At 58.0% G+C, this 15009-nt stretch overlaps 1 protein-coding gene across 1 annotated transcript in view; it reads right to left on the bottom strand.

Moving 5' to 3' along the window:
* Window positions 1-392: 392 nt before the first annotated feature.
* The window catches only part of TSNARE1 (t-SNARE domain containing 1), a 78145-nt gene continuing 63528 nt past the window's right edge, over window positions 393-15009 (bottom strand). The window contains exons 14-15 of the mRNA XM_068983324.1: window positions 5310-5416; window positions 393-491 (exon numbers count right to left, since the gene is read on the bottom strand). Of these exons, the coding sequence (XP_068839425.1) occupies window positions 5321-5416 (96 nt within the window). The 3' untranslated portion in view covers window positions 393-491; window positions 5310-5320. The remainder of the gene's footprint in view (window positions 492-5309; window positions 5417-15009) is intronic.

Genomic DNA, 15009 nt, shown 5'->3' with positions numbered 1-15009 from the left:
GTGGGGCCATCACATGCAAAGGGAAGGGGGCCTGCTGGGAGCAAACACTGCTCCTGACAAGTGGCCCCAGGAAGCCCAGGGGCCTCCTGAACGTGGCCTGGCCTGGCTTTTGCTGCCGTGCTCCACCCACAGTGACCCCAGGCCATTGCCTGTCCCTGCTCTCAGCCCCAAGTGCCCACCTCCTTGTTTGATGGAGGAGCCCATACCCACCTCTCAATCCTCAGCTCTCAAGAACCACCTCCTCCAGGAAGCCCTCCCTGCAGAGCTGCGTCCCTTCCGGCTTCCACTCTGCTCCTGACAGGTCAGTGCCTCAGAGGCCTGCTTCTCTCCTGGCTGTGCGCTGCGGGAGCAGTGCTGGGTCTGCTTCCCACCGGCAGGGGCAGGGGTGTTCACTGAATCAGACAGAGGCATCGCCGACCTCTGGGTTGCTCGGACTTGTTCCCGTGTGTCCTGCCCAAGGTGACTGGGAGGACAAGGCCTGGCCCTGCTGGCTGGAGGGCCACACGGGAACATCAGAGAGAAAGGCTAGCTGAGTGTCCCATCTCCATAAACAAGAGCAGGCTCGTGACAACAGCAACACCATTGCGACAGTGACGGCGTGGTGAGGAGACAGCCTGTCACGGAGGGTGGGACTCCTCTGGGCTGGACGCCCGGTGGCCTTTGCCACTGATGCCCACAGTCACTGCAGAGGCAGCATAGATGCCCCTTCATAGATCGGGGCCATGATGGGGGCCACAGCCCCTCCCCCTCCTCCTGCTGCCCCCAGCCTCGCCCAGGGGTCTCTGCCCACCTGCCTGCTGACCAGGGGCTCTGAGAGGTGGGCACTGGGTCTCTGGGGGAGATTTCCATGCATAAATGCCCAGGGAGCCACGTGACCTTCAGGGACCCCTCCCAGCGCCCCCGGCAGGCACGCTTCCCACTGCGGCAGGGCGGGCAGGGCTGCCCAGTGTCACCAGACTGCAGGTGACCAGGCCACCAGGCCTTTCACAGGCTCAGCCTAGAGCAGTCAACTGAGCCACCTTCATGAGCACGCCCCGAGGACAGCGCCACTGACCACCCAGGCCACATGGACGACCCGCAGTCCCCGCACCACCAGACCTCAGGGTCATGCAGACCGGAGCTGGAGCCTGGCCCCACACTCCCACTCTGTGATCTTGGACAGCCACTTGGCCTTCGGGGCAGCGCTTCCCTGGCACTCCCAGCCCCAGAAGGCTCACCCCTCTGTGCTGTCCCGTTCCGGGTAAGTCCCTTCATCTCTCCATGTGTCAGTTTTCTCATCTGAAAAATGAGGACACACCAGCACCTCCATCATGGGGCTGTGTGAGGATTAAGTGAGGTTCTCCCATGTAAAGTTCCTACCGATGGAGCACTGTCATCTCCTGCCCACCCGGATGCCACGCTGTCCACCACTGCAGCCTCTGGGGAGGGGGAGCGGGCAGCTCAAGGGGAAGTCTGTCCCTCCCTCCTGAGCTCACGCATGTGCACACACACGCAGACACACACACACACATGTGTACACAGAGACATACATGCACACAGAGAGACACATGTACACAGACACGTGCACAGAGACACACGTGTGCACACACATGTACAAGACACACATGTACACAGAGAGACACATGCACAGGCAGACACACATGCAGACACACGTGCGTGCACACAGATAAACATGCAGACATACATGCACAGACACACATGTAGAGACATGCACACACACATGCATGTACACAGACAGATGTACACAGAGATGCACACACACAGAGAGATACATGTGTACACAGACACATACATGTACACACAGACACACATGTACCCACAGACACACATGTACAGAGACACATGTACACACAGAGACACACATGCACACACAGAGATGCGTGCGTGCACACACATACACAGACACATGTACACAGAGAGACACACATGCAGATGCACACAGAAACACACACAACACACATGCAAACAGAAGCGCGCACACACACAGAGCTGCGGACACACACGTGCACAGAGGAGCCTGGAGATGAAGACCCCACCACTCACTTCCCAAATGGAAATCAATGGCTTCAAGGTCGATATTTCACAGCTTTCAGAAACCATTAAAAACATGATTTGCTATGAGCCTCCATTGAGCCCCTTAAATTTTTGTGCTCGTGAAAAATGCTTCATGGATTGTTGCCCAGATACTGGAATTTCCTATTTGCTGAGGCCCGGCTTTGTGACCCCAGCGGGTGCAAGTGAGGACAAGCCCCTGCTTGCCCTGATCCCCTGCTCCCTCCTCCAGCCACTCCCCCATCCTGCACCAGGCCTTGGGACCCACAGAGCCCACAGGGACACACAGACAGATCCGCAGCGAACAGTTAAACATGAAAAGAGATCCTGAGGGTGTAAGCACCGAAGTTGTGGGTGCCCAGGAGGACAGAGGGATGGGGAAGCCCTCCAGATCCAAGGACTCAACTCCTACCGGTTCCACCAGCTCCTTTCCCTTAAGAGCCACCAACCAAGACCTGGGCAATCCTGCTGCTGGCCAGTTGCACTGGGCTCTGGGAAACAAGCCCCTCTGCAGCCTGACACCCTGCCCCGCATCCCGAGAAATCACAGGGGTACATGCCCGGTCCCTGGGCCCTGCTGGGGACCCAGATTCACCATAGCTTCCTCTGCCTGGGATTGCGTCCCTGAAAACCAAGGTTGACCCCAAACCTTCATCTCTCAGATCTGCTCAAAGCAACTGGGCTTGGAGGTACTTCTGGAAACAGCACTTTCCAGAAAGGCAAGGGGGTCAGATATGAGATGAGGAGCTGGGGCCAGGAGCTGGGCTTGACCAGGACAGGCACCCTTGCGTCTGCTCCTGTGTCATCTGAGGTTCCTACTAGGGCTGAGGAGGCTCAACCCGGACCACAGACTTGGTCTACACCCCGCTCACGCTATGAGGCCGACCCAGTCACACTCTAAGCCCTGACCCTGGTCACACTATAAGGCTGATCCCAGTTACACACTGAGCCCTGATGCTGCTCACACTGTGAGCCCTGACCCTGGTCACACTCTGAGCCCTGACCCTGGTCTCACTCTGAGCCCTGACCCTGGTCCCACTCTGAGCCCTGATCCTGGTCCCACTCTGAGCCCTGACCCTGGTCCCACTCTGAGCCCTGACCCTGGTCCCACTCTGAGCCCTGACCCTGGTCCCACTCTGAGCCCTGACCCTGGTCCCACTCTGAGCCCTGATCCTGGTCCCACTCTGAGCCGTGACCCCGGTCACACAGTGAGCCGTGACCCCGGTCACACAGTGAGCCCTGACCCCACTCACACTCTGAGCCCTGACCCTGGTCCCACTCTGAGCCCTGACCCAAGTCCCACTCTGAGCCGTGACCCCTGACCCCACTCACACTCTGAGCCCTGACCCTGCTCACACTCTGAGCCCTGACCCTGGTACTGGACAAGCCGTCATACTGCTGTAAATTGAGTGCAGGAGCTCATAGGTGAGCGAGGCTGGCTGAGCTAGGTAGGAGGTCCTTCCACTTTGGAGAGTTTCAGGTCCTGACCTGCCCCGTCCGCACACCCCCAAGCCCCAGCCCGTAAGGATCAGGCAGAGATGGGCCTGCAAACCTCGGCAGCTGGGAAGAACTGAGCCTAGGGGAGTCGCAGCCCTGGGAGTCGGCAGGGGTCCTTGGGGGGTAGCCTGGACAGTGGGACGGGAGTGATGTAGGGCCGCACCCCCTCCTTGGGAGACCCCTGGAGGGCAGGGCCTCACCCGACATACAAACAGAGAAACGGACACATGAGGCTGCAGGTGTCAGGGAGCCCCTCCCTCAAGGCCTATTTTTTCTGCAGAAGTAATAACCCCCTGCATTTGAATAGAGCCTTTTCCTTCCTCAAAGCACTGTTTATATTTAGCCATTATCTGCCTTTGTCCTCAGAGCAACTCGGCAGCAAGAGAGAGGCAGACAGCAGCCCCACGGCTCTGCAGAAGCCGCACCCAGAGCAGGTGGGCCTCCAGGTCCCAGAGCCTCTGCTGCATGGCCCGCGGGTCACAGAGGGCACCTGAGCGCAGCGGGCTGGGGTCTCTCCTGGCTTGGTGATGTGCCAGAGATGACGTGTCCCTACAGGGATGGGCTCAGGGCTCCCCTGGTTCTGCGGTGCCCAGGGACACCCACACCAAGTGGCCTGGGGCCTGACTCCCAGCTTGTCCTACCAGGGTCTGAGCTGCCCCAGCCCCAGGCCCTCCCCACTGTTCATCTGTGAGCTTCTAGGAGCTGGAGACCCCTCCTGCCCCGAGCCCACGGGCCACTAAGGGGCTACTGGCCAGCCGTGTGACCTGGGTCTCAGCCTCGCCTTCCGTCTTCCCAGGGGACGGGCATGGCTGTGGTCAGTCCGCTCCAGCCAGGGAGCTCACTGGAGGCGGATCAGCTGTTCCCACGGGGTCTGCGTGCCTGGCCCGAGGACGTATCCTTGGGTTCCCTCTCGCAGTGGGATAGGTTCAGGGTGCAGCGTTGCCCAGCCCTGGGGCAGGGTCACAGCTGGGTATGCAGGGGAGGGTGGGGCGGGAGGGGAAGTGGGAGGTCTGGGCGGCCCTCGGAGCAAAGGAGGGCAGTAGAGAAATCTGAAGGAGCGGAGAGGCAGCTGGAGCCCCTCCCTGCTGGTCCCTCAGCACCGGTACTATCCCTGCCCAGGGCCCAGGAGCGCAGGAGGCCCTGTCATCGTGGGCCATCACCTCTGGCGATGGAACCCAAGCTGGGACATGGCAGCACCCTGCATATGACCGTGGGCCTCAGTCTCCCCTGCTAGATGGTCCTGACAATGACCATCCCACCATTGTGAGCAGAATGACCCAAGTAGCAGGCGTGTTGCCCCCAAGGGTGACACCCGGAGCTCTATCTATGCCCTGGGCTGCGTCACAGATGACCACAGATGGGGTGGAGACTAGGACCCAAAATCAAGGGCCAGCAGGGCGTTAGACCCTCTGAAGCTCCGGGGAGGGTCCACTGCCTGACTCTGCTCACCATTGTCTCAGGGGACTAGTCAGCCATGACCTTCTGGAAGTCAGTGCTTACACAGGGGTCTTCAGGAGAGCCTACCCTGGGCTGTGAGCTCCAGGTTCGTGGGCTGCCTTCAGCCTTGTTCACCACTGGTCAGCAGGGCCCAGCCATGGCTGACACATCGGAAGATGACAGATGGATAAGTGGACGGGTGGGTGGATCAGAGGTGGGGAGATGAGTGGATGGATAAGTGGTGGGTGGCGGATGGATAAATGAATGGATGGGGGTGGGTCAAAGGAGATCAGAAGGTGGCATGGGGGCAGGGACGGCACCTACCCGGGGCGGCATCACTTTCGAACAGAGGTGGCAACGATGAGGACGATGACCAGCAGGACGGTGACGCCAGCCGCCAGGAGGAAGCACTTGACTTTGCGTCTTTGGAGCTGGACAGAGAGATAGAGGCTGCTGTCGTGTGTTGGGTGTCTGGCCTCCCATCCTGGGGGACACTGGGCCTGTGACTGCAGGGGGCTGGGCCCACCCGAGGCCAAGGCCCACACAGACCTTGTCCCTTGCAGGGGGCCCTGCCCTCAGATGGCACATACTCATCCAAGAGCCGCTCTGGGCTGGCCCTGGAAAGGAGGCAGGAGAGCCAGTGAGGCGCTTGCAGCTCCAGAGGCAGCCAGGCCTGGGAGTGGCTCCTGGTTTGCCCTCCTCCTTAGCCACGCCCCCTCCTGGGACCTTGGGTTCTTCTGCAAGTATATGATGAGGCCAGGGACTCCAGGAGCCACTTGGAAGACTTAATAAGATGACGCATGGAAAGTACACCCCATGGAGTCTCACACATGCCAGCCATGAAGTCCTCCCCAGACACTTTTCTTATTCCTGTATGTTGCTGTGGTCACTAAATTTACAACTTGCAGGCCCACCATCAAAGGCCTCAGGGCGGGAAGACACACAGATTGGTGCTGGAGAACTCGTCAGGGAGGGTTCTGACTCTCCAGGTCCTGAGTGCAGGGGGTGTGACTCCCCAGGCACGCCAGCCGGTGGGAGATAAGGAACCAAGGTGGAACCTGGGGCAAAGAGAGAGCTTAGAATAGCCTGGGAGGTCACCAAGCAGTTCAAGAGGGTTAGTGACAAGACCTCTAACTTCACAAGAGTTAGTGACTTAGGAAGTAACTAGGAGGATGGGGAGGAGAAGGAAGACCATCCCTGGAAGGACAAAGGCCTCAAGCAGAAGGGCAATCTGAGAGGATGGGGGCAAGACCAGGAGGGGAAACCTGAGAACCTGGCTGTGATGGGATATTCAAGAGAAGGGAAAGAGGTCAAGGATGAATCCCCCAGCAGCTCACCTGAGCCATCAGGTGGATGCTGGGGCTGGGCCTGGATATTATTGCACTCCTTCCATTCTTCCATCTATCACTCATCCATTCATTCCACTGACCCACCTGCCTGCCAGTCCACACACCCATCCCTCCATCTGCTCATCCACTCATCCGTCCCCCCCATCCACCCCTCCAGCAATGTGATCACACACACACACACACACACACACACCCAACAATCCACCCATCTATCCACCTTTCTGCCCTTCCACTCTCTCAAGGTGGCTCTGGTCTCTACAGTGGGCATTACGGTGGAACGCTGACTCAGCCATGGGGAAGGGAAGAGCCTGGCAGGGACAGGGTAGGCAAGGTCCCTGGAGTAGGTGGCACTGAACTCTGGTTCAGGGCAGTGTCTTAGATCTGCTGGGTGATGGATGGATGACCAACCCCCCACCTTCACTGCCTCAGTGTTACTCCAGCGGAAGGCCAGCCATCATCAGAACAGTCCTGCCTCCCAGGGCTACGGGCAAGTACTGTCATGCCATGTCCTGGGCCAGGACTCAGCTCAGAGAGGTTAAGAGACCTGCCCCAGCGTCAGAGACAATGTGGTGCTCATCTGAGGTTCGGGCCTCTCTGCCCCGCTTCCCAGCTTTCACAGGTCACACTGCTGCCCTGGCATTCCAGCTGTGGGGAGGGGCCAGAGTGAATCAGACACAGCCTTCAGGGAGCCCACAGCTGGGGGTGGGGGAGGTCAGAAACCCACAGCCCTCTTGGCAGGGCGGGCTCCGAGGGAAAGGATCTCCAAGCCAGGGCCCCTGCAGGACCCTGGACAGAGCCCCTGCAGGACCCTGGACAGCGCCCTCTGTCCATGCACAGCAGGACAGCCCCACTTTCTAAAACTTGTGAGAGCCCAGCGTCCCCCACGGGCTGCCTGGACTCAGCCCCTCCCCAACACTGACTGGTGGGTCCTGTCAACACGTCTGCAGAAAAAGAGCCGCCAGCTCACAAGCTGCAGTCAGGATTCCAACCCGGCACCCGTGGCAGGCCTGTGTGTACGTTCCACGTCCCCCACAAAAGGGCCGATGGGCCCTGTGAGCTCTCAGTGCCCCTCGCACACCCGGGCCCCCACAAGAGCACCGATGGAGACTGTCTGCGGGAATCTGGATGCCTGTGAGAAACACAGCTGCCAGGGTTGGGCAGGGCTGGCTTCCATGACCTGACTGTGTGTGGCTGGGGCACACTGCCCGCCTCCCAGGCTTCAGGCGGTCACAGCAAGCCACTGTCCCAGCTCTCCCATCCGTGTGGCTCAGGCACAGCCCAGCTGGGACCAGCCTGGCCTCATGCTCGCTGCCGGCAGGAGGAGTGTCTGTGCCCGGCCCAGCCCAGGTCAGCCTTCCCGGGACCCTCAGGCTGACCTCGAGCTGGACAGCAGCTGAGCGCCTGCATGGGTAAGATCTATGCCAGGCCCACGCCTCCCTGGTCCCCTTTGTCCACCCTCCACACCTCACTGCCACATTGAACAGAGCAGGGGAAGGGAGGCAGCGGAGCTGGGAGCCATGCCAGCAGCCCAGGGGCCTGGCTGGAGGGAGAGTGGCCCACAGCAGCGGGACAGGTCACCGGGGGGAACGGGGTTGGCAGACAGCATCCCCAGGCCCTGTCAGCCCTGCCAGCCTCCACCAGGCCCGCCCCTTCTTGTCCCTCCTCTCCCCGCAGTGAACCACGCTGGGCCTCCCCTCCAACTTCAAGGGGAAGAGGCGGGCAGGCAACGACAGGTGGGCCGGAGGCCGCCAGATGCTCAGGTAAAGACAGATGGAGGAGCAGAGGCAGGCTTTGACGAAATGCTCTGTAGTCCCGGCCCCTGGGGCCCCCTCCCATGGCACAAGACAGAGCCCCGCCACCCCCTAGCCTCTGCTCAGCCCCGGGCACCTGCACCCTCGCCCGCAGGGATGGAGGCGGCTTCTGCGGGGCTGGGCTGGGCCAGGGACAGAAGCCACACTGGGCTCCCCCAGGAGCAGCCGGTGAGACGAGAGCCCCTCCCGGAGCTCCGGGGAGCAGGAAGCCGCCCTGGACACAACGTCGACTGATGGGCTGACCTTTCCGGCTCCCAGCGGAGGTGTCCTGACTGCATCCGTGACCTTCCAGTAAAGCGCGGAGGAGACGTCCTTAAGGAGGCATGATGAGATTTCCTGTTAACACCACTGCATCCGACAAGGGAGACCGGCCTGGAAGGGCCTCTCGAGGTGCTAAGAACTGGCACACCTTTTTTGCATGGAGCTAGAGCCATTTTTAAAGGCAGGAGGAGCCCAGGGACCCAGGCAGAGGCTGTGGGAAGGATCATAGGGCCCTAGGGCCCCTGAGCCCCTACTCTCCAAGCTGCACCCTTGTCCACACCAAGCTCTCATAACCCCACACTGCGGGCACCGCCCTGGCCCCCTGCTGCGGGGATACCAGGACACAGACCTGGGAGGCCCAGGGTTACAGGCTGAGTTGAGCTCCCGAGAGAAACGCTGAACCTTACCCAGGACCTCAGAGCGGGTCCTGAACAGGAGATGGGCTTTCACAGAGGCCACTGGGTTAGAGCAGGGTCATCTGACCAGCTCCATGGGGAGAAGGCCGTGTGAACATGCGGACGACCATCTGCAGCCCAAGAGGGAGACCTGGAGTGGAGTCCCCCTCCGGTGGCAGAAGCAGTCGGCCATGCCAACATCCTGATTTCGTACTTCCGGTCTCCAGAGTCTTGAGACTAAATATCCACTGTTTCCACCACCCATCTGTAGGGTCGGTTATGGCAGCCCGCACTGACCATAGGCCAGGCCCTGACCTGTCTCCTCTGCCGACCCTGGGGAGTAGCTGCACCCCGTTGCCAGAAGCCTTCAGACAAAGAGCTCGCGGGTCCAGCAGCATCTTGGGCCTCATCCAGGCCCACCTGGGGCACCCCACAAGAGCACCTCCACCCTGCTCACCGATGCCCTTGCTGCCCTGGGCGCCCTCGGGCCCTGTTCCTGCACCCAGGACGTAGGGGTCAAAGGCCAGTGGGGCGGCAGGTGCCTTCCCTTAAGGCCATCATGTCCTACAGAGGAGGAGGTGGCCTCAACAAGGATGCTCACAGGGCTACAGACACCCCCAGAGGTGGAGAGCTCTGCACTGGGTACGTCTGGGCGGCCAGGACCAGAGGTCACCGTCTGGAGCAAGGGTGGTGGGCTGCCCAGAGCCCCCACCCTTCATCTGGGGCCTGTTCCCACGAGGCAGTCGTGAGGCCCCTGGGGAACAGGCTCCAGACAGAGGCTCCCAAGACACAGAGCAGCCCCTTCCTGGTGGCCGCTGCCTCAGTCCCCTCAGAGAGGTGCTGAGTGCTACACACTGACAACGACCCTCAGGATAGCCCTGCAAGGGGCCCAAGCACACCCATTTCAGAGGTGCAAACACTGAGGCTTGGGAAGTGCAGCTCGCCCAAGCCCCTCAGTAGTGGTGGGGGACAGAGCTGCCCAGGGACTACACAGAAGGGAAGGAGCAGGAGAGCATGCTGTGGGGACGGGATAAGTGAGGCCGGTAGAGGGACCCCTGCCCGGCTGTCAGCGTCAGCTGATTAATCACTCTTAAACGGCAGCCCCATGCTGAAGGAGTCTGATGGGGGCTGGCAGCGGGGAGCCAATTAACCTGAATTACGCTCTTGATTGGGGCCCAATTAGCGCTGGCCGCGTGGGGTCAGAAGCAGTCCTGGTGCAGTAATTGTTGAATTAATTCCCTGGCTGGGGAGGGCTGCACCTCCCCGCCCCAGCCTGGGATACCGGCTGGCTTCCCACAGCAAGCCTTCCTGCACCTTCCACCCCCCACAACCCCTCGCCACCCTGGCCTGGTCCGGCCCACTCTCCCTGTGGGAGGGGGTGGCCACATGATGGTCTGGGAAGGGGACTTGCTCAGACAGCCACCCCCCCCCCCCCAGAGCCTTCCTATGTATCCCTCCCTCTGCAGCGCTTCACTCAGAGAACAACTCACTCTTTAAAACCCACCTCCAGCATCACCACCTCCAGGATGCCCGCCCGGGTGCTCCCTGGCTGCACCAGGAGCTGTCTCTCAGGTTCCCAGCCCTGCTTCCCTCTGCTCAAAACTTGCCTCCTCCTGGCTGTTGAAGGTGACCACGACCCTAGGACGGTTGCTGCCCCCAGGCTGGCAGGACTCAGCGGAAGCAGGATGAGCAAGAGGAGCAGACCAGTCACCCCAGCCTCGGGGTCCAGGGACGGACTCTGCGGACACGCCCTCAGGCCGCCTCAGGCTCGTGTCCACGGTCAGGGAAAGTGGACACTGGCTGGTCGGTCCAACGGGCTCACAGAGCTGCCGCCCTCTGCCTGCCCTTACCCATGAGAACCAAGATCCAGAGTGTGCAGTTTGGGACAGACAGCGAGGGTGAGGCGGCGAGGCTGGGGTTAGTTATTGGGGGTGGGCCAGCCTGAGCAGGGCAAGGGGAGGACCCCTGGGGCTGCGGAGGGGTGTGGCCACGGTGAGAAGCAAGGCCCCGGCTGCCACAGCCCCGGACAAGCAGGGGCCCCGAGGAGGAGAGGGCACTGACTTGGAGCCCCGAGGCCCCCAGGCCCCTCCCCAACCCCAGGGACCAGGCTGCTGTCTGGAGTCCTCTGAGCGCCTGGGCTCTGGGGCTCCAGGCCCAGTGAAGGGCGCAGCAGCAGAGGATCAGAGGAGGGCTCAGGGTGGAGCCCCAGCTTCCCAGGGAGGCCACGACCCCTGTAAAGCTCAAGGCGGCTTACACCTGTCGAAGCCCCTTCCAGCCAGCATGTGTGCACCCCTTTTGGACCAGCAGGGCTCATTTTTCTGTTCTCTCAGCCCCCAGTTCAAGGGCAGCCCCTGTCCCAGGTGTCCCAGGCCAGCGGGGCCCACGCAGAGCAGAGGCTCACTGAAGCCTGAGCCTCTTCCAGGGCCCACGTGTGCTGAGACTGCAGCCTGGCCCTCTGGGTCCTTCTGGGCTCATCATCCCCTGATGAGTGGGCCAGAAGGGCTCAGGGCCCTGGACTCCCCCATCTCTAGCAGCCAGGGGCTCTGCAGGGGAGGAGGGAGCAGGGAGGAAGGAGAGAGGGGCAGGTGAGGAGGGGCCAGGGCACTTGGGCATCAGATGCCGGCTTGGGACTCAGTGGGACCAACACGCACTCTGCCCCCAGCCCTGACACTGGCTGCAGGGAACATGGGGGCTCTCCTCGAGGTCCTGGGGAGCACAAAGTTCCCATCACGAAGGGTGATGGCGCACCAGCAAGAGGAATGGTGAAAGCTGAATTACCGGCCTTAAACAAACGGTGGACCGGTAATCTCTGTGTCCTGGGTCTCCAGCCCTTGCGCCCCGCCCCTCCTCAGAAGCCATCAGGCCCTCAGAAGCCATCAGGCTCCCACTCTCTGCCTTAGAAGCCGCTTCTCATGCAAATGTATTCAGAATACATGACATTTCAGAAACATCTATTTGTATATATTTAGACTCCATTTCAAACGAATTATTCAAAATCGGAGCCATTTGGATGGATGGGTGTGGAACGGATTGTTTCTTAAGTGTGAGCATCAAAAACACCGTGTTTTCTAAGTGGATTACAGACGTTGTAATTATTGAAACATTCGGCTGGGGGGAAATTCCAGAACTGTGACTTTTGACTTGGGGACTCTGTGTCTCAGGACGGGGGCTCAGGGGCACCCCGGGATGGAACCCGAGGGCAGCTGAGAGCTCCTGGCTTGTCCGCTGCTCTGGCAGAGGCTGAGGTCCCCACGCCAGGCAAGGTCCTGCACGGGACATGGGCCTGTCCGCTAGGGCCTGAACTGTCTGTGTCCACTCTCTGGCTCACTCACGTCCTGACCTGAAGGCTGGGTCCAGTACCTCCGGGGATGGAGCCCCACGCCATGCCTGCACACACACCCCCATCAGAACTGGTGAGCTGGGCTCCCTCCCCGAGCAGCACCGGGGAAGGAACAGTCATTGAGCCCCATCCAAGGCGGGGCTGGTCTCCCAGGAACTCTCTGCTTCAGAGAGCGACCCTGCAGAACTGGGCAGGAGAATCAAGTAAGCGGGGCTGAGACGTCCAGCAGTCCGCTCGGTCCCCACATCCTGCAGGGAGGGAGGCCAGACCCCACCGACATGGTCACGAATAATGCAGTAGGGCCGTGGCAGCGGGCAAGTAGAACTCAGCCCTGTCCGGATGAGAAACCCCCAACTCCAACTCAGCCAAGCCACGGACTCAGCATCAAACAGCATCAACCAAGGAAGGCAGCAGCATCAGGAAACAGATTAGACAACCGAAGACTGTAAAAACCGAGGGCAACGCACGGGTAAACGTCTAAAGAATGAAGGATATGGCCATCGAGAGGCAACCAGGGACTATTGAGAACGAACAGAAGATCTGGAAAAGAAACGAACTTTTAGAAAGAAACACAGTTTTTGAAGTGAAAGACTTAGCTGACAAGTTCAGCAGAAGACGTGACCCAGCCTAAACCAGGGAGACGCATCTGAGTGAACCAGCCGTCCCCGGAGGCAAGCGGACTGGAAGGCAGGAAGGAGATGGTCAAAGCTACAGAGACGGCAGGAGGCCTCTAACACAGGCCCCGCTGACGACAGGCCTGCGGGGAGCATGAGGACAGGCCTACGTAAGGGGTGACAGCCGCGGTCTTCCAGGACGGGTCCACACAGGCGTCCACTGACCCCACAGCCATAAAGCAGAAGGGGAAAAAGTCCATATCTGGACATACCTTGGGAAAACCACAGAACCCTAAATACAAAGACAAGCTCTTCAACTGGCCAGAGGGGGGAAAAAAACAGATCCCCAAAAATAATAATAAGAAGAAGGCACGAGGACAGTCAGGAAACGCCTCGGTAGCCGAATGGAGCCAGTCAGCACCAGACAGGACTCGTAACAGAGCAACACCCCGTGTGAAGACGCGGGCAACGCGGCAATAAAACAAACAGAAACTGTCCATGTGGAACTTCCCCGGGGTCCAGTGGTTAAGGCTCTGCGCTTCCAATGCAGGGGACACCGCTTTGATCCCTGGTCTGGGAACTAAGATCCCATATGCCTTGTAGCTTAATAAAAAAAAAAAAAAACTGTCTACATGATCACCAAGATTGGTCCCAAAAAGTGACTTCAGGAAGAAGAAAGAGCCCAGAAGATCTGAGATAAAAAGAACCACTGGTGCCCCAGTACATGACACAATGGATCCTCACTCACACCAGCTGCAAAAATCACAGCATCCCACCGGGGAGCCTGTAAAAAGAAGAACTGAGGATGGCAGGGGTCCAAGGCAGGGGCCTGAGCTCACACATCCAGAGGCTCTGTGTGTCCATCAGGAAGGGGCAGCAGTCATGTCTGCCTTTAGACTTTGCAGCCAGATCTCAAGGGAAACAAATGAAAGACGGAAATAAACTGCAAGAAAAAAAGGAACTAATTTCTAAACATTCCATGGATTAGAGAGATGCGACTAAACCCAACAAACAAACCTGGGTTAGAATCCTGGATGTTAAGAACATTATTGGGATCATCGCTGACACCTGAATGGAGTCAGTGATTCGATAGGAACATCTGATGAGCGTTGATTTACTGGTTTGATGGCTATGCAGAAGCACGTCCTGGCCTTCAATAATTCCACGTTGAGGTATTATGGAGCAACATTGTGGTGTAAGTGATTCTCAGGACAAAGAAGTGCCAAAGACTGGGGAGCATGGCTTAAAGAGATGCAGGGACTCTGAGCCCTAGCTCTGCAACATTCACGCACATTTGAAATCTTTATCAAAATAAAAAGTTTACAACTTAGAACTAAAAAAGCAGGTTTCAAAAATAAAGATAAGTGGAAACCAAAAAGTAAGATGAGAGAAACGAGAGCTAACACATCAGCCAGGGCTGAAGCTCAGTCAGGACAAGAGCCAGACCGTCACTATGGATTTTCAAATCCAGCTCAATGCAATTTACGAGTGACATATCAAAGGCATAAAAGAATAGGAAAATATATTGTGAAAGCATTAATCAAAAGAAAGCAGAAATAGACCCATTGAGAGCAGACAAAATGGGTTTTAAGATAAAAGGCATCATGTGGGATAGGAAAGGTCACTTCGTAACGCTGAGTTGTGATTTATCAAGATGATACACCCACCCTAAACTCGTATGCAACCTAGAAAAAAAGAGCCATAGAATATATAAAGCAAACATTTATAGAGCTACAGGGAGAAATTTCCAAATCTAGCAATGCGGTATAAGATTTCTACAGATTTCTCTCGATTTATGATGTCAGGCAGACCACAAAAGGGAAAGATACAAAATATCTGAATTACCTAGCTTGGTTTATTGGACACTAATAGAACTTTCCATGTCTGTGTATTTAAAGAATACACATTCTTCTCTCATACACATGGAATATTTGCAGAATTGGAAAGCTCTAAGCCATAAAGAAAGTCTTAACAAATTTCACATAAAAGAAATGCTTTAAACAAAATGCGACTATTAGAAGATAACAGAAAAGAGCAAATTTAAAATCCCCATGCATTTAGAAATCCTACCATTCATTTCTAAATAACCCATGGGTCAGAGAAAAAAAATCATAATAGATAAACTATTTTAAATTGAACATTAATGGATATATGATATATCACTACGTGGAGCCACAGTAAACATGGCCCTTTAAGGGGGGTTTGTAGACTCAAAATGCTGATGTCAGAAAACAAGAGAAGGGCTGCAACCGCA

This window comes from Capricornis sumatraensis, chromosome 11, assembly GCF_032405125.1.
Source record: "Capricornis sumatraensis isolate serow.1 chromosome 11, serow.2, whole genome shotgun sequence".
Taxonomy (NCBI): domain Eukaryota; kingdom Metazoa; phylum Chordata; class Mammalia; order Artiodactyla; family Bovidae; genus Capricornis; species Capricornis sumatraensis.
The sequence above is the reverse complement of the archived record's forward strand: the minus strand, read 5'-3'. Positions and strand labels throughout refer to the sequence as shown.